A 26409-nucleotide genomic window follows, 5' to 3' on the forward strand; every position below is an offset into this window, starting at 1 on the left:
AACCTATAGCGTTGGTGGTCCAGTTCTGTAAATCACCCACACTACAGAACCATAATCTCACCCTAAATCAATTCAGTCTCAGAGAGTAATGAAATTACGCAATGTATGCTCTTAGAAAGGCTGGACTGACTTCCAGTGAAACATCATGTCAGAAGGCTCTCTGCTGAACTGTCTGAGAATAATCCGTTCAGTCGTCTTGGTACCGTGTTCTCAGGGCGTACTGTACCTACAACATACAGGCTGCCTTTAGATCATATATTCCCTGTCTCTGTTCATTTAGGCAGGTGCCATTACTACAGAGAATCAGGCTGACCTCCATGGTGTGGGTCTTCCCCGAGGAGGTCTGTCCATAGGCAAAGATGGTTCCATTGTATCCTCCAAGGACGTCTGTGTGAATACAATACAATACAGTTCAACTTCATTTGTCCAGAAATGTGTATTTTTGCTGTCTGGTGTTTCTTTACCAACCCACCGGACACCACACATACACAAGGAATGTGGATCAGTCATATTAACACTTATTCTACAAGGGGAAGGACTCACCAGCTGGGGTTAGCATCCTTCAACAATCTGTCTGGGGTTAGCCTACCTTCAACAATCTGTCTGGGGTTAACCTACCTTTAACAATCTGTTTGGCACAGGCATCGTAGACCTGCTCCTGGGCTGTATTGGGAGGCAGGACGCGGTCAAAGACATACGGTTTACCCTGTCCAGAACAGACAAAATGCACAGTGATTACAGAGCTCTATGGGAAAGAGGTAATGGGTAAATACCACCTCATACTTTATTCTCTCTAACACTATGTTAATGGTAATCAATAATCAATAGCGGAGTTTGTGAATGGTAATAAATATTCAATAGCAGAGCTTGTGAATGGTAATCAATCATCAATAGCAGAGCTTGTGAATGGTAATCAATCATCAATAGCAGAGCTTGTGAATGGTAATCAATCATCAATAGCAAAGCTTGTGAATGGTAATCAATCATCAATAGCAGAGCTTGTGAATGGTAATAAATATTCAATAGCAGAGCTTGTGAATGGTAATCAATCATCAAAACCAGAGTTTGTGAATGGTAATAAATATTCAATAGCAGAGCTTGTGAATGGTAATCAATCATCAAAACCAGAGCTTGTGAATGGTAATCAATCATCAAAACCAGAGCTTGTGAATGGTAATCAATCATCAATAGCAAAGCTTGTGAATGGTAATCAATCATCAATAGCAGAGCTTGTGAATGGTAATCAATCATCAATACCAGAGCTGGTGAATGATAATTAATAATCAATAGCAGAGCTTGTGAGACAATTACAATAGAGCTACAAGCAGCAGGTTTAATCAACACGATCCAGCCTGGTCTATGGGGATGGACACAACACAAGACAACCAGCCTGTCAGCAGCTGAGCTGTCTGTCTGTAGACTACAGGAGAATGAGGAGATGTCTGTACCAGCTGAGCTGTCTGTCTGTAGACTACAGGAGAATGAGGAGATGTCTGTACCAGCTGAGCTATCTGTCTGTAGACTACAGGAGAATGAGGAGATGTCTGTACCAGCTGAGCTGTCTGTCTGTAGACTACAGGAGAATGAGGAGATGTCTGTACCAGCTGAGCTATCTGTCTGTAGACTACAGGAGAATGAGGAGATGTCTGTACCAGCTGAGCTATCTGTCTGTAGACTACAGGAGAATGAGGAGATGTCTGTAACAGCTGAGCTATCTGCAGGCTGCAGGAGAATGCATTGATGTCTGTAACAGCTGAGCTATCTGTCTGTAGACTACAGGAGAATGCATTGATGTCTGTACCAGCTGAGCTGTCTGTCTGTAGACTACAGGAGAATGGGGAGATGTCTGTAACAGCTGAGCTATCTGTAGACTACAGGAGAATGAGGAGATGTCTGTACCAGCTGAGCTATCTGTAGACTACAGGAGAATGCATTGATGTCTGTAACAGCTGAGCTGTCTGTCTGTAGACTACAGGAGAATGGGGAGATGTCTGTAACAGCTGAGCTATCTGTAGACTACAGGAGAATGCATTGATGTCTGTAACAGCTGAGCTATCTGTCTGTAGACTACAGGAGAATGGGGAGATGTCTGTACCAGCTGAGCTATCTGCAGGCTGCAGGAGAATGGGGAGATGTCTGTAACAGCTGAGCTATCTGTCTGTAGACTACAGGAGAATGGGGAGATGTCTGTAACAGCTGAGCTATCTGTCTGTAGACTACAGGAGAATGCATTGATGTCTGTAACAGCTGAGCTATCTGCAGGCTGCAGGAGAATGCATTGATGTCTGTAACAGCTGAGCTGTCTGTAGACTACAGGAGAATGGGGAGATGTCTGTACCAGCTGAGCTGTCTGTCTGTAGACTACAGGAGAATGCATTGATGTCTGTAACAGCTGAGCTATCTGCAGGCTGCAGGAGAATGAGGAGATGTCTGTAACAGCTGAGCTATCTGCAGGCTGCAGGAGAATGCATTGATGTCTGTAACAGCTGAGCTATCTGCAGGCTGCAGGAGAATGCATTGATGTCTGTAACAGCTGAGCTATCTGCAGGCTGCAGGAGAATGCATTGATGTCTGTAACAGCTAGCCGGCCTACTGCTTTAAACAGAGGCTTCTGTTCTTTCTCTGGAACTAAAGTGATTGATGTGAGATCTCATAGGCCTTCATAATACACAACTGCATTAGGCCTCAATTTAATATTATATTAGGTAAATATGTGGTATACAGTGTACTTCCTTAACACACACACACACTGACACAACGCTTCATTATGATGGCAGGCAACCTTATGCATAATACATGAACACTGAACGGGTGTTGAGCAAGGGGAGGAGCTTAATGACGAGATACTGTTTACAGACAGACAAGCTATTGTGATGAGAACTCTGTAGGCCTTCTGTATAGAAAACATTTTAATAAGATGCTGCCCGTGAGCATGCAAAATAAGACCTTTAGCTCTTATCTAGATGTTTTGCAAGAATCTGTCGACACTTGCTCGTTGAGCATCTTATTCCAAATTTATGGGCATTAATATGGAATTGTTCCACCCTTTACTGCTGTAACAGCCTCTCCACGCTTCTGGGAAGGCTTTCCACTAGATGTTGGAACATTACTGCTGTAACAGCCTCTCCACTCTTCTGGGAAGGCTTTCCACTAGATGTTGGAACATTACTGCTGTAACAGCCTCTCCACTCTTCTGGGAAGGTTTTCCACTAGATGTTGGAACATTACTGCTTTAACAGCCTCTCCACTCTTCTGGGAAGGTTTTCCACTAGATGTTGGAACATTACTGCTGTAACAGCCTCTCCACTCTTCTGGGAAGGTTTTCCACTAGATGTTGGAACATTACTGCTGTAACAGCCTCTCCACTCTTCTGGGAAGGCTTTCCACTAGATGTTGGAACATTACTGCTGTAACAGCCTCTCCACTCTTCTGGGAAGGTTTTCCACTAGATGTTGGAACATTACTGCTTTAACAGCCTCTCCACTCTTCTGGGAAGGTTTTCCACTAGATGTTGGAACATTGCGGCGGGGATTTGCTTTTATTCAGCCACAAGAGCATTAGTGAGGTCGGGTACTGATGTTGGGTGAATAGGACTGGCTCGCAGTCAGCGTTTCAATTCATCCCAAAGGTGTTTGACGGGGTTGAGGTCAGGGCACTGTGCAAGCCAGTCAAGTTCTTCCACACCATCTCGACAAACCATTTCTCTATCGACCTTGCACGGTGGCATTGTCTTGCTGGCATTGTCTTGCCGTTCTGATGGCTTGTGTGGCCTACCACTTCGAGGCTGAGCTGCTGTTGCTCATAGATGTTTCCACTTCACAATAAAAGCACTTACAGTTGACCGGGGCAGCTCCACTAGGGAATAAATTTGACCAACTGACTTGTCGGAAAGGTGGCATCCTATGATGGTGCCACATTGAAAGTCACTGAGCTCTTCAGTAAGGCCATACTACTGCCAATTTTTGTCTATGGAGATTGCACGGCTGTGTGTTCGATTTTATACACCCGTCAGCAACAGGTGCAGCTGAAATAGCTGAATCCATTATTTGAAAGGGATGTCCACATACACTATATATACAAATGTATCTTGATTAGGCAGGTGATGGGCACACACAGCGTAAGGCTGGAGAAGTGTATATGACCCCCTTGTCACTAGCTGAAAACCTGAACTTGAAGAATCATTTAAGCCAAGCCAGTCATCCAACTACTGTACTGTAATCCATTGACATCAATTTAACAGGCTTGCCACTTTTAAAATGGTAACATTAAATAAATCCTATTAGATCCAATCAAAACGTTCAAAGGTATAGGCTGCGTGTGCTTTGTAGTTAGTAGAATGAGAGGAAATGCCTTATATGGTGTTTATCTCCCTATTATGAGTGCTTCCATTCACCACAGGTGACAGAGAAGGACAGTATGTTAGCCACCTGGAATCTGCCACCTCAGCAGAGTGAATACCGCATAACAGCAGTGTCAAAGCACAATCTGTCTCTTTGGCAACAGTCGCGGGTCCCTGTCTCTCTCTGGCAACAGCCTCGGGTCCCTGTCTCTCTCTGGCAATGGCCCAGGCCCTGTCTGACAACAATTCCCAATTCTCCATCTCTCAGGCCATCAGCTGCCGCTGGAGATAGCTACAGCGCAACACAATCAAAACATGTAGGCTACCAACAAATCCTCTGCAGGGGGTCACAAACATTTTTTGGAATGTTTGTGGAAGTTGCCACAAACATTTTTTTTTAAACAAAAATCCATAGGCTACAATCCAATGTGCTGCGTGTAAAGATTGTCAATACATTGGGCGCTCTCTATTGAAAATGCTCACTGCATTGCACATTGCCTCTGCGCGTTTTGCTAGTGTTTGAGTCGTCTAGTTGTGGCAACAATAGACCTACACAAGCAACGTTATATTCAGCAGATACATGAACTATTAGATGCAGCACTTACAGTTATAATCACGGTGTCGTCTTCTTTGAATTTGGGGATGTATTTGTCTCCTCTTGTTATTTCGGATTCATTTAGTGGCCTGAATCGGCACATTACTTTCACGCCGTATTCGGCTGCAGCATCCGCCATGGTTGCGTTCTATCCAGGCAAGCAGATATCCAGATCAACTTTGATCCGCGGATGGTTTTTATCTGTTGAATGATTGTAAGTAAACCAACGCGTCCTTCACTCAAAGTGCCTCTATTTCGCTACGCCACGGGCATTTAGTTGAGACAGAGAAATCAACTGCAGTCGTCCATTCCGATCAGAACGCAAAATATTGGTCCGGAGACAGTGTTGGAAGAAAAAATTATAAAAATCCTACAAAAATATAATTTACAAAGGGATAGGTAAAGCCTATCCTTCAGAAGAGACGAGTGCCGCGGAGTTGAGAAACCCCCGCATCGTACTGCACGTTGCTCTGCGCTCTTCTCTTCCACACTGCATCAGCATCAGTACCACTCCCCTTCCTCCTCCCCCTCTCCCTCTGGGCTGGAGCCCAGCATCTCGCTGCTCGAAATAACAGCTAGAGGTCAGTGTTTAACTCTAAAGGAAATTAAACGTTTCAAATTTGAAATTCTATTGCCCATCAATGGAAAAAAACTACTACCTGCAACTAATTGCAATATATTTAAATTCCTTTATGATAGAATGTGACGATTGGATGTGCATGAACGTTTAAAACGGCATCATGTGTATCAATACACAAAAGGTTCAATAAGAGTGCACTTAAAACGCCAGATAATTAAAGTAGGAGTGACCAGTTTTTAATATCTTAAAACATCTGTGCAACATTGTTCGAACGTTACATCACTGTATGACCCGTCATGTTTACAATATGTACAAAATAAAAAACGGCTGCTGACATGAAATAATAGACAACGCCAAACAATGAGAAAATATGGAACTTCACACTATTTGTCCTAGCACCCACAATGCAACAAATGACATCAAGTGCACAACACACTTTACAAAGGAGTCTACTTTTTGTAAAGTAGACACACACACACACACACACACACACACACACATTAGTGAGAACTTAGTTACATGTGGAAAAAACAACACTGACAACAGCAACATGTTAATAACACACAAATAAAGATTCAAAGAGCAAGCAAGGGTAAGAAAAACAGCACACACACACACACCTCCAAAAATAAAACACACACACACACGCGTGTGAATAAATTGTGCTGCACTGACCATTTGACCGACAACAGAAAGGTAAAAGTGAAAAGACGTTATACAACATGGGGTTTGAACATGAGACTGACTGGGTCTGTCGGTCGTTGCACAAGGGCAGAATGAACTTCACGTGTTCTCTCGACTGCTCTCAAGAGTATTTGTGAAAAGCTTCATTAAAAGCATGAATACTTTTCTAGAAGTAGAGTGAAATACTTTTCTGTCTGGAGTGAATTACAGTTGATCCATCTAGACATGGTTTGAATAACATGAACGGTTACACAGATTATCATTTTTTATATTTTTTTAAAGGTTGACGTTCTGAAGTTGTTTTAATGATTTATGATGTAACTTATTTGTATTGCACACAACACGCTGTAGTGAATATAACAAGTCTGTTTTCAATGGGGCAATAAAACGCATCCAAATCTCATCAGCACAAAACGTAGTGAAGCTGTTCTATATGGGGACAGTCTCCGATTAACAAACTTCTATTGGAATTGTACTCAGTAGTGATTTCTCCTCTAAACAACTCCACGACAGCACTGACAGGGCTCGGCCTGAGGGCCCAAACCGACAGGGCTCGGCCTGAAGGGCCAAACCGACAGGGCTCGGCCTGAAGGGCCAAACCGACAGGGCTCGGCCTGAAGGCCCAAACCGACAGGGCTCGGCCTGAAGGCCCAAACCGACAGGGCTCGGCCTGAAGGCCCAAACCGACAGGGCTCGGCCTGAAGGCCCAAACCGACAGGGCTCGGCCTGAAGGGCCAAACCGACAGGGCTCGGCCTGAAGGGCCAAACCGACAGGGCTCGGCCTGAAGGGCCAAACCGACAGGGCTCGGCCTGAAGGCCCAAACCGACAGGGCTCGGCCTGAAGGGCCAAACCGACAGGGCTCGGCCTGAAGGCCCAAACCGACAGGGCTCGGCCTGAAGGCCCAAACCGACAGGGCTCGGCCTGAAGGGCCAAACCGACAGGGCTCGGCCTGAAGGGCCAAACCGACAGGGCTCGGCCTGAAGGCCCAAACCGACAGGGCTCGGCCTGAAAGCCCAAACCGACAGGGCTCGGCCTGAAGGGCCAAACCGACAGGGCTCGGCCTGAAGGCCCAAACCGACAGGGCTCGGCCTGAAGGCCCAAACCGACAGGGCTCGGCCTGAAGGCCCAAACCGACAGGGCTCGGCCTGAAGGCCCAAACCGACAGGGCTCGGCCTGAAGGGCCAAACCGACAGGGCTCGGCCTGAAGGGCCAAACCGACAGGGCTCGGCCTGAAGGGCCAAACCGACAGGGCTCGGCCTGAAGGGCCAAACCGACAGGGCTCGGCCTGAAGGGCCAAACCGACAGGGCTCGGCCTGAAGGGCCAAACCGACAGGGCTCGGCCTGAAGGGCCAAACCGACAGGGCTCGGCCTGAAGGCCCAAACCGACAGGGCTCGGCCTGAAGGCCCAAACCGACAGGGCTCGGCCTGAAGGGCCAAACCGACAGGGCTCGGCCTGAAGGCCCAAACCGAGAGGGCTCGGCCTGAAGGGCCAAACCGACAGGGCTCGGCCTGAAGGCCCAAACCGACAGGGCTCGGCCTGAAGGCCCAAACCGACAGGGCTCGGCCTGAAGGCCCAAACCGACAGGGCTCGGCCTGAGGGCCCAAACCGACAGGGCTCGGCCTGAAGGCCCAAACCGACAGGGCTCGGCCTGAAGGCCCAAACCATCACTTCTTTCTTTCCATACTAATATGACATACTGCCCATTATGCATTTTAAACGTTTATTCTATCCTTTTAACTATTATTGTACTATCTGCACTGATTTTAATGAATCATTTAGGTTGTTAAAAGTTGATTCTGAATTATTATTATTTTTTTTAAAGATCGCATGCTGCCTAAATATATAGTGAAGCATTTTCAGACCTTATGCTTATAAATAAGCATGGTCCCCAGAGACTGGAGATACGCAACCTTAACTTTCTGGAAGGAGGCAGTCAATGACCTCTTCAGGACATGGTCTACTGTAACAAACACGACAGAAGAGATAGCTAGCAGAAGGGAAAAACACAGTAGGACACAACGTCACGGGATCCAAAAAGAACACATTTGAAATCAGACTGGAAAACAGTCAGGTTAATGGCTAAACTGAATACAGCATATTTCTGTGTCAAATAAACACGTAAGGCTTTGAGTTTATAACTCTCGGTTGTATTATTGCCATCTAGAATATTGTAAAGCTTAAAATAAATATGAAATACTGTACATAAATAATTTATAACAAATAAACTACACATAAGGCCCCTAAATTGTAGGATGAACTCTTTTCCACCATTTTACCTCAGGCAGTTAGTGTTATTTTCACAATCCACTCTTACGTCATATGCTTGTGGTTGGTTACGTGATCTAAAGCTATAGCTGTGTGATAAAATGATGACACTGTTTGAAAATGATATTAAGAAAAATAAAATCACATCAAAAAGAACATTTAAATGATGCAAAAACAGCTGACTGGTATTGGACAACAGTCTGTTGGTTTTAGTAGGTTGAGATCCTGGAATTAGAAGGATGCTTCATTCCAATCATCCTGTTTCTATGGTAACCGTAGAAACAGAAAGCCTTTCAGCTGGTAAAGTTCACTCTGTTTTTAAAACGCATAAAATGAACAAACACTTAGTGGTGTTGAAGTGAAGCCCGTTTCTCCTGGGTCTGGATTCAGAAAGCGTCTCAGAGTTGGGGGTGCTGAACTAGGATCAGTCTCGCCCCTCTTAGATCCTAATTAAGATGATGTGGTTAAAAGGGGGGAGGGGGGGGGGCCTGATCCTACTGCTACTGCCAGTGATGATCTAGTAGCAGGCCCCCCTCTGTATATGTCATCTTATTCATTATAATATTAAAAGTGAAACTGATCCGTGATCAGCACTCCTACTCCCCCCGAATGCTTTCTGAATACAGACCCTGCTGGTCAATCCAATAAACAGCAGGTCTATAACATCACCATGTAAAAGCTTCCGGCTGTATCTCGTCTTTCCATGTCCCTTGCATACAGTCAGAACGTCTGCGTGTGCTGAATAAAAACCAGGACATCGGTGCACTTCTGCTGCTGCTGCTTTGTACAATACAAGTTCACATGTGCATTATTAAGTATGTTGTACATTACCAGTGTACAATATTTACATACGTTTTTTTAATATTCATGAAATCTTCCGTATTACCTATATACATATTGAAAATGTATCAGAAATATTTGGACTGTCTATTTTCTTTAAAATGTAGTTTTCTTCTATTTATCAGTTTTTTTTTAAATACGTTATTCTAGAAAAAATAGTTGTCATTCAGCTAGCTGTAGACAAATTACAACCGTTGTTTTTTACAGTTGAAATTCAAAACTGTCATATTTCTGTTTGTCTTTTCCAGGACTTTCAATGTCAGTCAGCTAGGGAGGTCGTGGGACGATAATGTACCACGACTATCCATATTGTAGCACCTGGTTGGAGTTCAAAGGTCGCGGCGGGGGCGGTCTGAACCGTTGTTCCAAGGCTGGGCACTGGCTAGATACTGGACTGTCATTAGCTGACCAAACACATTCAACGTTATCTGGAGATCTTTCTCCTCTTGGGCTTGGGCAGCTTCACCTGTCTGTCTCTGGAAGGGATCTGATGAACCTGAGGACAGAGAAGACATAATACATTAATGCATGACCAGGGCTCTAATTTAACTGGGTGGTTCCGGCCCTGAATGCCGATTGGCTGACAGTCGTGGTATTATCAGACTGTATACCCAGGTATGACATTTATTTTTTAACCCAAACCCTAACTTTTAACCTTAACATTTAACCCTAACCTAAGGACAGAGAAGACAATAGAAGATGTATTAATAGCAACCAAACAACCCAGTCTCTGTTGGCTTGTGCAGGTAGTAGAGTACATTCTACAGTGTTTAATAGCACCTGAGTTCAGACAGAACTCCACAGACATCCTAATCTGACTAAGCTGTCCTCTTTTCCACTCAAAGTGTCTGGTTTCATATTTCGCCTGTCTGAATTCAGAGGAAAGGCAGCAAGATGCATTAACAGCACAGTGAATCCTTTTCAAATTGAAATGTGGTGCTGGTTGAGGGGTAGTTGCAGCTTGTTTATGTAATCCTCTGACGGGTGTGTGTGTGAGGTGTCTCCCGGCTGACACAGAGACACCTCTTTGATCAACAGTGGCTGTAGTCTTAGTTCTGCTCAGCTTAGCCTGGGGGACAGTCTAGAGAGGGAGGGAGGGAGTAGAGGGAGACAGGAGGGGCAAAGGGAGAGAGGTAGAGGGAGAGAGGTAGAGGGGCAGAGGGAGAGAGGTAGAGGGAGAGAGGAGGGGCAAAGGGAGAGAGAAGGAGGGGAGAGGTAGAGGGGCAGAGGGAGAGAGGTAGAGGGGAGAGGTAGAGGGGCAGAGGGAGAGAGGAGGAGGGGCAGAGGGAGAGAGGAGGAGGGGCAGAGGGAGAGAGGAGGAGGGGCAGAGGGAGAGAGGAGGAGGGGCAGAGGGAGAGAGGAGGAGGGGCAGAGGGAGAGAGGAGGAGGGGCAGAGGGAGAGAGGAGGAGGGGCAGAGGGAGAGAGGAGGAGGGGCAGAGGGAGAGAGGAGGAGGGGCAGAGGGAGAGAGAAGGAGGGGCAGAGGGAGAGAGAAGGAGGGCAGAGGGAGAGAGAAGGAGGGCAGAGGGAGACAGAGAGGAGAGGCCATCTGCGAGAGCATGGTGTTCTAATCTTTCTAGATGGTACTAGTATACTCACAGTCCCTGACATCTTGTCCAGCTCACTCATGGCCTCATGTATAGCAGCTTCTAAATGATTATTCAACTTCCCAGCTCTGTTGGGAACAATGAAAACAAAATCATGTCTCAGAAACATCAATAAGTCCATACCTAAACACTCAGCGTTTTCTTTTTCGCTTTGGACAAAAACATGAATCGATTTGTTCAACTCTGCCTCCTGCTACGCAGGGATAAAGTATGCAATTATAACATGAGCTGTAAGCAATGACACGGACTGTGGTCCAGGTACATTTTTACAGAACATTGAGGGAGAAGAGCTAAGGTAAGCACTGTGTGTGTGTGTGTGTGTGTGAGAGAGAGAGAGAGAGAACAGGTGCAGTGGAGGAGGTTTTTCATCATCAGGGGGTAATGACGAGCCAGCCAGGGCAGCCTCAGGAGTAATGACTAGCCGGCCAGGGCATCCAGGGGGTAATGACTAGCCAGCCAGGGCATCCAGGGGGTAATGACTAGCCAGCCAGGGCATACAGGGGGTAATGACTAGCCAGCCAAGGCATAAAGGGGGTCATGACTAGCCAGCCAGGGCATACAGGGGGTCATGACTAGCAGGCCAGGGCATACAGGGGGTCATGACTAGCAGGCCAGGGCAACACCAGGGCATCAACAGGGGGTAATGGCTAGCCAGCCAGGGCAACGCCAGGGGGTAATGACTAGCCAGCCAGGGCATCAAAAGGGGGTAATGACTAGCCAGCCAGGGCATCAACAGGGGGTAATGACTAGCCAGCCAGGGCAACACCAAGGGGTAATGACTAGCCAGCCAGGGCAGCATCAGCAGGGGGTAATGACTGGCCAGCCAGGGCATCATCAGCAGGGGGTAATGACTAGCCAGCCAGGGCAACACCAGGGGGTAATGACTAGCCAGCCAGGGCATCATCAGGGGTAATGAATAGCCAGCCAGGGCATCATCAGGAGTAATGACTAGCCAGCCAGGGCAGCACCAGGGGGTAATGACTAGCCTGCCAGGGCAGTACCAGGGCATCATCAGGAGTAATGGCTATCCTACCAGAGCACTCTCAGAACATCATCAGCAGTTAATGACTATCCTGCCAGGGCAGCACCAGGGCATCATCAGGGGTAATGACTAGCCAGCCAGGGCATCATAAGGCGTAATGACTATCCTGCCAGGGCATAATCAGGGGGTAATGACAAGCCAGCCAGGGCATCATCAGGGGTAATGACTAGCCAGCCAGTGCATCATCAGGGGAATGACTAGCCAGCCAGGGCATCATCAGGGGTAATGACTAGCCAGCCAGGGCATCATCAGGGGTAATGACTAGCCAGCCAGGGTATCATCAGGGGCAATGACTAGCCAGCCAGGGCATCATCAGGGGTAATGACTAGCCAGCCAGGGCATCATCAGCGGTAATGACTAGCCAGCCAGGGCATCATCAGCGGGTAATGACTAGCAAGCCAGGGCATCATCAGGGGCAATGACTAGCCAGCCAGGGCATCATCAGGGGTAATGACTAGCCAGCCAGGGCATCATCAGGGGTAATGACTATCCAGCCAGGGCATCATCAGGGGTAATGACTAGCCAGCCAGGGCATCATCAGGGGTAATGACTAGCCAGCCAGGGCATCATCAGGGGTAATGACTAGCCAGCCAGGGCATCATCAGGGGTAATGACTAGCCAGCCAGGGCATCATCGGGGGGTAATGACTAGCCAGCCAGGGCATCATTGGGGGGTAATGACTAGCCAGCCAGGGCATCATTGGGGGGTAATGACTAGCCAGCCAGGGCATCATCGGGGGGTAATGACTAGCCAGCCAGGGCATCATCAGGGGGTAATGACTAGCCAGCCAGGGCATCATCAGGGGTAATGACTAGCCAGCCAGGGCATCATCAGGGAAGCAGCAGTCCCAAAAACACCCTATTCAGTGCATTACTTTGACCAGGGCTCAGAGTGGGACAAAGAGTACAGACAGGTGATTCAGTAGTCAGTGGTATTAACCTCTCCTCAACACAGAGCAGCCAGCCAGGATGGAACTAGCCAGCCAGGATGGAACTAGCCAGCCAGGATGGAACTAGCCAGCAAGGATGGAACTAACCAGCTAGGATGGAACTAGCCAGCCAGGATGGAACTAGCCAGCAAGGATGGAACTAACCAGCTAGGATGGAACTAGCCAGCCAGGATGGAACTAGCCAGCAAGGATGGAACTAACCAGCTAGGATGGAACTAGCCAGCCAGGATGGAACTAGCCAGCCAGGATGGAACTAGCCAGCCAGGATGGAACTAGCCAGGCAGGATGGAACTAACCAGCCAGGATGGAACTAACCAGCCAGGATGGAACTAACCTGGCCCATCAACATTCTAGAATGGAATTCCACTCTTAAAATAGAGCAAATAAAACACATCTGTTCATCTTTTTAAAACACAGGAGAAACTGGTTCCACATACACACTGATGTAAATCATCACAACATGTCCCATCCATCCTACAGCAATATAAAACTTACTTTCTGTTCCTCTTGGTCGCTCTGTCAAGGGCCTCTAGGTCATGTGACAGTGTTTTCAGCTTCTCAGTCTCCACCTGGGGTAATAACAGATGTCAGACAGTGTTGTCAGCTTCTCCGTCTCCACCTGGGGTAATAACAGATGTCAGACAGTGTTTTCAGCTTCTCCGTCTCCACCTGGGGTAATAACAGATGTCAGACAGTGTTTTCAGCTTCTCCGTCTCCACCTGGGGTAATAACAGATGTCAGACAGTGTTGTCAGCTTCCCCGTCTCCACCTGGGGTAATAACAGATGTCAGACAGTGTTGTCAGCTTCTCCGTCTCCACCTGGGGTAATAACAGATGTCAGACATTATGTTGGGTCTAAGAATAGGACCAAAAGCCTGACTAGGTCCCATCAACACGACCATCAGTAGCAGAAGTAGTGATCGCCGACAGTTACTCTCATCTAAAAAGGTACAAAAGTCAAGTCAATAGTGAAAGAAAACTAGATTTGTGGGTGTGTATTTCTCTTTCACCTGTCTCTGAAGACATCTCACCTTGCTGTCCTCTCTGAGCTGCAGGCTGCCATGGTGATGGTTGTGCCCCGCCTCCTCCCCTGACAGTTTACCAGGCCAGGATGGGAACCCTTTAAAGCCCTGTCCCCAGACCAGATCCCCCATGTTAAACGTCCTGGGTCTATAGTGGAGCATCTCTGACGATGGGCTGTCCGGCTGCCTCAGGTCCTCCTCGCTGCTCAGGGACTTGGTGTCAGACGGGCTGGGGACACAGCCTCCGTTGAAGTGACCGTTGTAGTGGCCCACGTACTCTTTAACCAACGGACCCTCCAGGCTGGTGGAGGAGCTGGGAGACTGGTCGTCCCCGGTTAGGTCCCCCTGTCTGGGGGGGCCGAGGGGGTCAGACACACCGTACCCCCGTAGAGAGAACTGGACCTGGGGGGGTCCGACGCCACCTCCGTTCATATGGGCGCATCTCTCCACAGTCTGATCCAACCTCTCTTTGTAGTTAACGATGTTCACGGCCGTCCGGTTGCAGTTGTTGAAGCGGTTGAATCCATCCTCCAGGAAGGCCTTGTCTGAGGGGACGGGGAGAGAGTGGTGGTGACCTTCGTGGGGGGAGCTGTCGGCTGGACAGGGGGGTGCAGGAGCAAGACTCCCAGGTCTCTCCATACAGGGGCTGCTGCGGACATGAGTGGAGCACTCTAGGAACTCCTCACCGCCCCATGCCGTGTGACCTCTGTCCAGACTTCCGGAGTACCCAGTCTCGCCTTCCCACTGCCCCCTGGGGGTGCCATGGCCTGGGGATCTGAAGTAGTCCTGGTGGGAGGCCTCTGGAAGTGCTCCCTGACCCTCGGGGATGCTAACAGTACTCTTCCCCTGACCAGAGTGCTTCCGGGGCCGTCCTGCTCTGACCTGCCTGGGTCTGGGCTGTTGGCTCAGGGTCGGTGTCTGCTCCCCCTCCTGGTGCGCCACCAGGTGGCCACTATGGCTGACTGCAGCATGGCTGTGAGGGAGGTTGTGGTTGATGCTGACCGGCTCCCCTACGGAGTTAGTGAAGGCAGTCATGGTGCTGAGAGTGGGTACCGGGCTGGACTGGGTAGTGCCACTAACCGTGGTGGTGATGACTACATGCATTCCTTTACTGGCCGCATCCACCACAGCCCTGTAGATGGCATCTACAGACTCCACCCCTCCGCTGGGTAGCCTATCAGAGCCGTGCATCCCTGGGGGAAGCCCCTCTCCCTGAGTCTGTTGCATCTCCTGTTGGCTGACACCAAACTGGGTGTGTGACAGCATCCCCTGAGACTCAGGAAGTGATGTCATACCAGACTGAGAGATCATCTGTGAGTGAGGGACTGAAATGCTGTTGTCTGGCAAACACCCCTGAAACAACACAGACGTAAAGTTCATTGAGAGAAAACTGAAAACGTGTCATTATCACTCCTAGCATGTCAGAGCAGGAGGACGGAATGTATCATGTAGATCATCCACCCGTAGTGAAGAGTGAATCAGATAATCTTGTCATCTCTATTCATTCTATTTCTATCTGCAACGCTCAGAGCGTTTCACGTCACTGAACACACCCGTCAAACAGACAGACTAACCTGGAAGTTCTGGAACAGGCAGGCCATAGGGTGGGCGTTGGAGGAGTTGTTGTTTTCAGGGAAGCCAGGTTGCTGTGAGCCCTGGTAGCCAGGAGGGAGGCCCTGCATGGCCCGCTGAATGCCCTGATGAAGCTGCTGCTGCTGGGCATGACGCTGCTGGAACACCTGGGTACCACCGCTGGAGCTGTTGATGACGTGGGGCTGGAGGCTGGTCATGCTGCAGTTTACGAGGTTAGATGGGTCTCCTGTTGGGGTGGAAGAATAATACTGTTCATTGTTATTTTCAAATCAGGGAAATTCCACACCTTAACTGCCAGGAGAAGACAGGTCAGAGGGGTAACTCAATTCTGAGCCAAATGATGGAAGAAGAGTGGGATAATGGAAATTCTTGTAATTGAACAAATAAACTGGAGAGCCTGATGGCTTAGGCTGTAGTACTGTTCTCCACTCCTCACAGGTCTATTTTCTCCTCCTCACTAGCTCCCGTCCTCTCACTAGTCTAGCTCCTCTCCTCCTCGCTCACTAGCTCTCCTCCTCGCTCACTAGCTCCCCTCCTCGCTCACTAGCTCCCCTCCTCTCACTAGTCTAGCTCCTCTCCTCTCACTAGTCTAGCTCCTCTCACTAGTCTAGCCCCTCTCCTCTCACTAGTCTAGCCCCTCTCCTCTCACTAGTCTAGCTCCTCTTCGCTCACTAGCTCCCGCCCTCTCACTAGTCTAGCTCCTCTCCTCTCACTAGTCTAGTTCCTCTCCTCTCACTAGTCTAGTTCCTCTCCTCTCACTAGTCTAGCGCCTCTCCTCTCACTAGTCTAGCTCCTCTCCTCTCACTAGTCTAGTTCCTCTCCTCTCACTAGTCTAGTTCCTCTCCTCTCACTAGTCTAGTTCCTCTCCTCTCACTAGTCTAGTTCCTCTCCTCTCACTAGTCTAGCTCCTCTCCTCCTCACTCACTAGCTCCCCTCCTCTCACTAGTCTAGCTCCCCTACTCTCACTAGTCTAGCTCCTCTCCTCCTCGCTCACTAGCTCCCCTACTCTCACTAGTCTAGCTCCTCTCCTCCTCGCTCACTAGCTCTCCTCCTCTCACCAGTCTAGCTCCTCTCATCAGTCTAGCTCCTCTCACCAGTCTAGCTCCTCTCACCAGTCTAGCTCCTCTCCTCCTCTCCCCAGTCTAGCTCCCCTCCTCCTCTCACCAGTCTAGCTCCTCTCCTCCTCTCACCAGTCTAGCTCCTCTCCTCCTCTCACCAGTCTAGCTCCTCTCCTCCTCTCACCAGTCTAGCTCCTCTCCTCCTCTCACCAGTCTAGCTCCTCTCCTCCTCTCACCAGTCTAGCTCCTCTCCTCCTCTCACCAGTCTAGCTCCTCTCCTCCTCTCACCAGTCTAGCTCCTCTCCTCCTCTCACCAGTCTAGCTCCTCTCCTCCTCTCACCAGCCTCTGCCTCAGCCTCGCCTCTCACCAGCCTCCCCTCCCAAGCTCCTCACCTCCCCTCACTAGACGCCACTCTCCTCCCCTCCACTCTCACTAGCCTCCCTCCCCAGCTCCCCCAATAGCCTCTGCCCTTCACTAGCCTCCCCTCCCACTAGCCTCCCCTCCCACTAGCCTCCCCTCCCACTAGCCTCCCCTCCCACTAGCCTCCCCTCCCACTAGCCTCCCCTCCCACTAGCCTCCCCTCCCACAAGCCTCCCCTCCCTTCCCACTAGCCTCCGCAGTGCTCAACCAGTGTGGCTGCACTGCTATGATATAGTGGTGATGGTTGCCGGGGAGGTTGCTATGGGAACGGTGTGATTGGTGGTGCTGTCTGAGCCGTGGCTTATTTCAGAGGTTGCAGCCTGGAAGAAGACTGGGGGTTGAGGAAGGGATGTGATTTAATGGCCTAGGCAGGGGGATGGGGTCAGAGGCAGGGCTGGATGCTTGGATGGTGGTGGCTGGGGAGGGGGAGCTGTCTGGGCATGAGGTAGGAGAAGAGAAGTGCTTGGTTGGAATGAACCCATCTAGGGAGATAGGCTAGCAGTCCACAAAGAGATGAAAGATAGCCACTATGCTTCCTGATAAACATATGCCATATCTTATAGTATTTAACATTATTTCCTGCTATCGTGTTCACACAACATTAGGCCAAATACAGCCATGTGTAACACAGTGGGCCAAAGGAAAAAATGATCTATTCAGTTAGGCCTATATCAGAGCAGACACATAATAAGGCTAATGAAGGAACACAACCCTTCTCCAAAGGCTTCACCCAAGCCTCCATTCAGAAGCAAGCGTTACTATAGCTACCAGCCAGCTCACACCAGCTCTTCACTATATCTGGTCAAGAGCTCGTTTCTTAAAAAGGAGGGAGAAAAAAAGATCTGTTTTCATGTTATTCTGCCACTGAGCTGAGCACTGCAACTAGCATGCTAATAAAGAGAGAAGCCACAATGATTATACAAACATGAGGGCCAGCCTCTCAACGTACACTCTCTACGAGAGACTAAAGACTGTCGTTCAACTCAAAGGCCATCTAGGTGGATTTATCAAACTCACACACCATCACAGAGCAAAGCGCGATCATCGAACAAAGTGTGTGTTTCTCTCAGTAGCTCACCTGGCTCCGAGATGATTGGACCACAACTCCCATCATTGTTGCCGAGTGTCATTCCTGACATACTAGTCCTTCCCAGCGCAGCGTGAAGGTGACTGTGCTGCTGCTGATGCTGCGGATGTAGATGTTGACTTGGGTGGGACAGTGGTGGTGGGTTAGTGTTAGGATGGTGGCTCAGGGGCATGTTCCCTGGGCCAAGGCCCACTTGTCCACCGGGCCCCAGAGGGCCACAGTTCACCAACGAATTGGCCTGGATCTGGTTCATCAACCCTGGGAACCGAGGGCTGTGAGAATGAGGGCCTCCAGAGTCTATACTCCGGCAGTACATACCTTGACCCTCCCCTTGGCCTAGCATCCTCTGTTGGGCCAGTAGGCTCTGCTGCTGGGAGGCTCCAGGAGGCATGACCCCAGCCACATCGCTGTAGTGCATCTGACCAGGTCCTGGGGGGCCTACAGGGCCTTGGTGCTGGTTATGGTGGTTGTTGTGGTTGCTCATGGACTGAAGCAGCTGGGCCATGGAGGTGTTGGTCTGTAGGCCCCCAAGCCGGGCCACTTTCCTCAGCTGTTCTGCTGAGCTTGGTAGTGGTAGCCTGGGACCTGGACCTCCACCCATGTTAGGAGACTTGTTGAGCATGTTGAAGACCATGCTGTCGTGGTGGTTGAGGGAGTTGTTGGGCGGTGGTGGGCCTGGCGGCTGCTGCTTGCGCTTACGGAGCAGGGGGTCTCCTCTGTCTCTCTGCTGGGCCATGAGCTTGTCCCGGAGGGCAGCCCGACCGCTCTGGCCCCCTGCTGCTGCTGCATCCGCAATGGAGGGCATGGTGGGGTTAGGGAGAAGCATGGGGTTTAAAGTGCTGCTACTGGGCCTCTCTATGCCGCTGAGAGGGCCACTGGGATGCCCAACTCCACTACTACCACCATTACCATCAACCCTACCTGGGCCTCCACCTCTACTGCCAGTCTCACTGCTGTTGTCACCGTGTTTGTTTTGATTTGCTAGCTGTGCTTTGGCTGCTGCTGACAGTAGGCTGCTGGCGGGGAAGGACGCAGCATTCTGCTGGTTCACGATCTGGTTGAGGGGCATCCCTAACAGTCCTGGGAGGTTCTGTCCCTTCTGGTTCTGGGCCTGGTGAGGAGCAGCGATGGAGGGGCCAGAGGAGGTGGCAGGGGGGTACATGCCGGGGTTGTTGTGCTGGGTGTTGATAGCGTTCTGGTTACTCATCTCAACCAGCAGCTGACTGGGTAGGTCTTTGTACTGGTGAAGTGGGTGTGAGTCAGGCTTGGCAGAGGAGGGGCTGGAGGGCATGTTAATGGGCATGGCGGGCCGGGGGGAGCGAGGAGGAGCCTTCATCCCGCCACACGGACCCTGACTGGGGCCTGAGGGCATGGCAAAGCTCCCATGGTCCGAGGAGGTGGAGGAGGAGCGAGAGCGCTGGGGAGAGGCCTCCATCCTGCTGCCCAGGACAGGGCCTGACATGTGGACTGGGGAGGTGACGGGAGAGGGGGGCATGGAGGTGGTTATGGAGGTCTGATGTTGAGTCCTCTGCATGTGACCTCCATGGCTGTGGCCCACTGGGCCGGGTTTGACAGTGGGGAGAGGGAGGTTGCTTGGCAAGGGGACAATGGCGGGAGGAGGGTGGTTGTTCATGTTTACATTCATCATTGGTACCTGAGAGGAGTGGACACTAGGGTGGAAGTTGGAGTTTGTTTTGGAGTTTGTCTGGCTGATACTGATGCTAGGCTTGCTGGGGATGGGGTCTAGGATGCCTAACGGGTCCTTTTCAGAGGTCATCTGCTTTTTCTGGAGGGTACAGGAGGGAGGTATGGCAGACGGGGGGCCAGGGTGTGGGGCGCTGGGCTGTGTATTGAGGTGAAACGGTGGTCGTATGGAAATATCCATACTGGGGGATCTGGGGAAGTTACACACAGGCTTCTTCATCATGACTGGGCTTTTGGCAGTGGCGGTAGGGGAGAGGGGTGTGCTAGTCCTTCCTGCCATAGCGCAGGACGTCTGGGTCCCAGTCGGAGAACCGTGGAGGAGCATCCCTGGTGGGGAGAGAGGCGTTCTGTTGGCCCCGTGGATGGGGCTGGAGTTGGTGGCTCCAGGGAAGCCACAGGGGTTCTTTCTAAACCCATCTGGGCTCCCCAGAGGATCAGACCTGAGGCTAGGGGAGAGTGGTGACCCGTCCCTGGGTCCATAGAGCTGGGAGCCGGGGCCCCCTGGACTCAGCATGCTACCATAGCCAGAGCAGTACGAAGACCTGGGCCCAGGCTCACTGCTCAGTCTCTGCTGTCTGTTGGGATAACCAGGGTAAAGCTCCAGCTGCTGGGGTGGACCTCCTAGCTCTTGGGGAAAGTGCCGGTGACCTGCTGCAGCCGCCATCATCATTTTGAAAGGGTTCTTGCAGTTGGGAACCACAGAGTTGGGTAGCGGTGACTGGTGAGATGTATTCCGTATTGCTCGGGGATTCGTGGAATGTGACGGGGCCATTGATGTTGAACCTGAGGGGGAAGAGAAGTGAAATGAGTGTTCAAGCTGAAAGCTGCAATAGAGGAAACAGCACCACTGTTTGCCTGAGGACATCTGTTATTGTTGATGAAAGAGAAGAGGAGATTCACCACTGTGGAGGGAGAGGAAAAAAGGCTTGATTGTTCTATCGCTCATAAAATGTCAGAGTGATTATAAACAGTGTTTGTTGTTTGAAGCATCATCTCTGTTTTTGTAATACCGCAAAGAGACGCAGCAGTTTCACCATTACGGATTCCAGCTTTATAACATTGAAAGTGTTTAATGTCACTGTGAAGCCAATTTCAAAATGTCCACCTTTTTTTCCTGACCTTGTTCTATATCACCCATGAAACAGTCTGAAATCTGTGAGAAATGTATCATTGGAAAACAACCAAAACAGTAGTGATACACAGTCACTAGGATACTTACTTGTACCTCCACCAGGACTGGTAAGGGTCAGAGCAGGGTGTGGTAGCGCCATAGTTTTGTGTAGAGTGGCCACAGCCAGCAGCTTTCTCTTATGGATACACAGCTTGGTGACGTCTTCATCTGCCCTCACGTCCTCTGCCGTCCTCTGTTTAACGGCAGCCCCCGGATCAAAGTTAAACACCTGAGGAAAGGAGAGTCAGCTCTCTGTTACCTGGCCTGTCTTGGTGAAAGGAGCGGCGTTTATCCACAAGGAAGTACATAAAGTAAACATCAGTAAAATTTGGAACGTCCGCTACTTGTCAGGTCATATCCTCCTCCAAGCCTCCTGCTTCTCCAGAAGACCACATCACATTTGCATATGAATACATATTGGCCTTGCCTTGAATAGGAACGCAGTTCCCTTCCCAGTCTCAGTTTCAATATAACGCAACACACAAAAAAAGTATAAATTAAGACTGTATGCAGCAGAAAATATAGCCTACTATATGTTTTTTAAATATAACCCTGCTATATGTTTTTTAAATATAACCCTGCTATATGTTTTTTTAAATATAACCCTGCTATATGTTTTTTTTTAAATATAACCCTGCTATATGTTTTTTTTTAAATATAACCCTGCTATATGTTTTTTAAATATAACCCTGCTATATGTTTTTTTAAATATAACCTGCTATATGTTTTTTTAAATATAACCTGCTATATGTTTTTTTAAATATAACCCTGCTATATGTTTTTTAAATATAACCCTGCTATATGTTTTTTTAAATATAACCCTGCTATATGTTTTTTTAAATATAACCTGCTATATGTTTTTTTAAATATAACCTGCTATATGTTTTTTTAAATATAACCCTGCTATATGTTTTTTTAAATATAACCCTGCTATATGTTTTTTTAAATATAACCCTGCTATATGTTTTTTTAAATATAACCTGCTATATGTTGTTTTAAATATAACCTGCTATATGTTTTTTAAATATAACCTACTATATGTTTTTTAAATATAACCTGCTATATGTTGTTTTAAATATAACCTGCTATATGTTTTTTAAATATAACCTGCTATATGTTTTTTTAAATATAACCCTGCTATATGTTTTTTAAATATAACCCTGCTATATGTTTTTTTAAATATAACCCTGCTATATGTTTTTTTAAATATAACCCTGCTATATGTTTTTTTAAATATAACCTGCTATATGTTTTTTTAAATATAACCCTGCTATATGTTTTTTTAAATATAACCCTGCTATATGTTTTTTTAAATATAACCCTGCTATATGTTTTTTTAAATATAACCTGCTATATGTTTTTTTAAATATAACCTGCTATATGTTTTTTTAAATATAACCTGCTATATGTGGGAAAACAGCCTCTGTTTAATTGAATATCTAGGTTTAACAAAACTGTTCATTGCATCACTTGGGAGTAAACCTTAATCTCCACCCTTAAAAGGGATACTTTGGGATATTGGAAATGAGGCCTGATACTTTTCCCCAGAGTCTGATAAACTTGTGGATACCAGTTTTATTTCTCTGCGTGCGGTTTGAATGAAGTTGCTTACTAGCGCAGTTGCTAACTCTGCTAGCATGCTGACTCTGGGGAAGTAGATAAAAGGCCTCGTTGACAAAATCCCAAAGTATCCCTTCAAGCTTTGTGTGGTGTTTCTTTGGCAGCTACGCATTCAGAGAGTCAATTTAGGTTAGCTAAATACTGAGACAGACAGGACAACCAAGATGGTTAGTGAACGTACCTTTGGGAGGATGAGTGGGCACTCCAGGCCACACTTGCAGGTCCCGTCTGTGAGCAGGTAGCTCTTCACCTGGTCTAGACAGGACAGCACCGAGCCACTGGGACTGGAGGTTACAAACCAAAACTAATGTTTTGAAGAAAAACATTTATCGTCCAATATACATGAGTGTCTCATAAGGAAATGTATCTGTTACTTTATCCCAACCTCTCTGAAAGAAACACACAGGTTGGATAGATGATACTAGCCCACCAAGACTGTAGGTTACAAACCAAATAGAAGTGCATCATTGTGGTATCATTACAAAAAAAACAGAGCACTGCAATGGGTCTTACCTGATGTAGAGGACTCCATTAGTTGGATCCACCTTGCGATGCCAGCCAATAGGGACCTGGACAGGGGTTGCATGCCCCACCCCCTCTGAGACCCCTCCCTTACAGTCCTTTCCTCCATTCATTGTTCTAGTTGGTTTAGTACACAACACCTTAGAGCATATCACACATCAACCAGAGACTTCAGAGTACATGGCATCTTTGTCTTCCAATAAAGAGGACTTTGTAGTGCACTACAATTTCACTCTCAAAGTTGGATGAAGTATGGGCTGGGGTCTGTGTGATGTGAGGCAAGCTCACTGTGAATCCTAACCTTTCAGACCCTTCATAGTTTTACTACTGAACACCAACGAGAATTCCATATTTGTCTCGGTCATTCAGAGCCATAGACACTGAATCAGATTCAGAGAGGCTGGGGCAACAGATGGAACCAGGAGTGGCTCATGAAGACATGCTAGGGGTTCCTTCTGGGGCAGGTTATTTGAGGGATTCCCATGGTTCCTGATTGGGACAAATAAAGAAAAGTATTAGAAAACATTGTTGTATGACATCAACCAACATTTACACAAAACTACATGCAACAACAAACTGAAAGGTTTGTGTATGTGCAGTTGTTGTTGCCTACATTCATGTTATGTCCAATTCAGACCTACCCACCATTATCTAACGGTGCAGATTTAACATCAGTTTGATACACTGAATAATTCATTGCAGACAAGTTCTGTCAAATATATAGGAGTGGCACTCCAGGCATGTAAATGTATTTTCTAAAGACTAAGGATCTTACTATTGTTGTGTGGCCATGCGTTGGCCTTGACTGTCAGAAGGCTCAGTGCTGTACTGTCACAGGCTACTAATCCAAGCCCTTGTGTGCTGACTCATAACTGTCCCTGTGTAGGGATGGAGGGAGGGGGAGAGCTAAAGAGGCAACACAAGCATCAGGTTCTATCTGGAGTCAAGGTATGGGCGGACGGGTGGAGAGGCACCCAGGGTCACAACAAGCAGATGGGAAGAGAGAAGGCTCCGTATTATATGATGTAGCTATGATAGGGACCCGATGCATCTCTGCTTGGCACTCAGCGTTAAGGAGATTGATTGAGGGTAAAGGCCCTGCTATAGACTAGCGTCTTGTCCAGAAGGTGTAAGTGTACATTAAGCTGCCTCACAATACAGAAACAGGAGATGAGCCGCTCCACTTGCACAAGCCAAGGCTACTTACTACTTATGATAGTTGATTATGTAAAACCTCTATTCACTGTCAAAGAACACCTAATCGTCTTTATGGAAATCATCATGCCAAAAACACTGAATATGAATACGGGGCTACAGGGCTAATACATCTATGACAAATCTCCTGTGTGAGGATTTGATTTGGTGAAAGACCTACTGGCTGAACCTCTGGAATGTCATGGGGCTGACACATCAGACTGGGCCCATTTTGGGTTGCAGAAAAGCCACGACCCATTTATGACAGCAGGCATAATGGCATTGCACAGCTCTCTGCGAGTCAGGTGCTGCATTTCCACAATATATTTTGAGAAATGACAGCAGGTAGCTCACTAACTCTTATTAAACTGACAACCACACGAAGATGAGGAAGAAAGACACACACCTGTACAGCTGCGAAACTAGGCTATTGTTAATAATTGGCACGATCTATAATGGCAAGCTATTGCACCAAAGAAATCTGAAATGCCAAATCAAATGGCTTATGGAAATAGCTCGATCAATGCATCATATAGCATAACGTTACTGTACATAGAGCACTCATTTTCGTCTGCAGAATCAAAAAGGTCTAGCTACTATAAATTATTACAAGTTAGCTAGCTACCCAGATCACGTTAGCTAGCTTTGGGGGACATAGAGTTTTTATCTAGCTAACGTTAGCTAGATAGTGACATAGTTGGCTACCTTGCCAACTGAACTACCTACATAGCTAGCTACTAAACTAGCATATCAGCTGATATCCAACGTTACTTAACCTAGCTAGCTAACGTTAGCTACAAAGAATCAACATGTTTACTGGTAGGTGGGTGATATCTAGTCACCTGATATTAGCTCACTAACAGTTAGCTAACTCTTCGGTCTAACGTTACAAAGTCTATATAAGACGGTTGTTTTAACGAAGAAAAACAACCACTAGCGGGCCTTATTTAGCCCACCGATAATGACTAGCTATCTAACGTTAGCTAGTAGACAGCTAGCCAAACATGATTTATCGATGGCAGGCTAGGTAACCAACTTAGCTAAGCTAGCTAACTAGCAGAATGCTAATGCTAGTAAGTAGCTAACGTTAACCGAAAAGCAATTGTAAATAAACATACCCGTGTAATCTAACACAAACTCCAAAACATTAACATGCCTTTAACGATATTCCACTGTACGAAAAAAGTATATCCCGAATTGAAAGTCGAAGTTTTTTAAAATCGTAAACTGGGGAGCGTTGAGCGTATTTTCCAATGTGAAACGTCTCCAGCTAGGGACGAGGCAGAGACAGGCCAGTGAAAGAATAGCTGAGCAGAGGGTTGCTTTGCAAAGACAGGAGCTTTTGAGATTCCAATCTTATTGCCTATAAAAACGTTTTTCCATCTTTCAGACTATCAAATGATTCCTTGAAAGTCCATGGTGGCTGAAATAGTATATTTCAACTCCCTCCAATTTGCTTCTGGCCCTTTAAAAATAAAAATAAAAAGCCTACCCATCAAATGTCTCGGCTGGTTCTCCCTAGGCTTGGGATAAAGATGGAGTGCTTTACTGCTCCTGCGCCTCAGAGAGATGAGGAGAGAGCTAGAGAGCACAGAGTTAGCGCAATTCGGAATCCTTGGGACGTCCTTACCCTAAACCCTAAACCTTGCCTTTTTTCTTTGCCTTTTTTTGCCTCCTTTGCCTTTTTTTTGCCTCCTTTGCCTTTTTTGCCTCCTTTGCCTTTTTTTTTTTGCCTCTTTTGCATTTTTTGCCTCCTTTGCCTTTTTTGCCTCCTTTGCCTTTTTTTGCCTCCTTTGCCTTTTTTGCCTATTTGCCTTTGTCTTTTTAAATTGCAACTCTAAAGGGGTGACGTCAGAATTGGGATGTCCCAAGGATTCCATTTAGTATTTTCCCGAGAGCACAGTGGGGGGAGATGGTTTCTCTGACAGGACTAGAGCAAAGAGCAAAAACAAGAAACACATCGTGTTACACAATTATGGAACCCAACAGAAAAGTGTCTGTCCAGATATTAATTCAAATTAAATTACAAATCTGTCACGTTTCACTTCTGCTGATTCAATAAAAGGCAGTGGTGTAAAGTACTTGAGTAAAACAACTTTTGGGGTGTATCTGTAC

General features: G+C 47.7%; 2 protein-coding genes across 7 annotated transcripts in view; both read right to left on the reverse strand.

Moving 5' to 3' along the window:
- LOC110492730 (kinesin heavy chain) overlaps positions 1–5428 on the reverse strand; it is a 32070-nt gene extending 26642 nt beyond the window's left edge. The window contains exons 1-3 of the mRNA XM_036982335.1: positions 4945–5428; positions 619–706; positions 314–387 (exon numbers count right to left, since the gene is read on the reverse strand). Of these exons, the coding sequence (XP_036838230.1) occupies positions 314–387; positions 619–706; positions 4945–5073 (291 nt within the window). The 5' untranslated portion in view covers positions 5074–5428. The remainder of the gene's footprint in view (positions 1–313; positions 388–618; positions 707–4944) is intronic.
- A 300-nt stretch (positions 5429–5728) lies between these two features.
- Positions 5729–25928, reverse strand: LOC110512526 (methyl-CpG-binding domain protein 5). 6 transcript variants are annotated; one of them, XM_036982340.1, is made up of 10 exons: positions 25787–25928; positions 23092–23589; positions 22760–22862; positions 21007–21187; positions 18075–20570; positions 15499–15743; positions 13913–15277; positions 13398–13471; positions 10904–10979; positions 5729–9801 (listed from the first exon to the last, which is right to left on the reverse strand). In XM_036982340.1, the coding sequence occupies exons 2-10, from the start codon at positions 23211–23213 to the stop codon at positions 9730–9732; spliced, it is 4734 nt and encodes a 1577-aa protein (XP_036838235.1). In that variant the 5' UTR covers positions 23214–23589; positions 25787–25928; the 3' UTR covers positions 5729–9729. The 6 variants fall into 6 exon arrangements, 5 of the variants coding, with proteins under 5 accessions (XP_036838235.1, XP_036838236.1, XP_036838234.1 ...); XM_036982341.1 differs by lacking the exon at positions 25787–25928 and adding an exon at positions 25413–25778 and having other exon boundaries at positions 13934–15277; XM_036982339.1 differs by lacking the exon at positions 25787–25928 and adding an exon at positions 25413–25778.
- Positions 25929–26409: the final 481 nt, after the last annotated feature.

The sequence above is a fragment of the Oncorhynchus mykiss genome, chromosome 7, assembly GCF_013265735.2.
Source record: "Oncorhynchus mykiss isolate Arlee chromosome 7, USDA_OmykA_1.1, whole genome shotgun sequence".
NCBI classification, from domain to species: domain Eukaryota; kingdom Metazoa; phylum Chordata; class Actinopteri; order Salmoniformes; family Salmonidae; genus Oncorhynchus; species Oncorhynchus mykiss.

What these genes read in the sequence shown, in the direction of transcription:
- LOC110512526 (XM_036982340.1), bottom strand. Translation starts at nt 23,213, where the DNA reads ATGAATGGAGGAAAGGACTGTAAGGGAGGGGTCTCAGAGGGGGTGGGG. An exon ending in TCCAATCATCTCGGAGCCAG is followed by an intron (nt 15,744 to 18,074) that starts GTGAGCTACTGA and finishes CCACCCCAACAG; the next exon opens with GAGACCCATCTAACCTCGTA. An exon ending in TGAGATGTCTTCAGAGACAG is followed by an intron (nt 13,472 to 13,912) that starts GTGAAAGAGAAA and finishes TTATTACCCCAG; the next exon opens with GTGGAGACTGAGAAGCTGAA.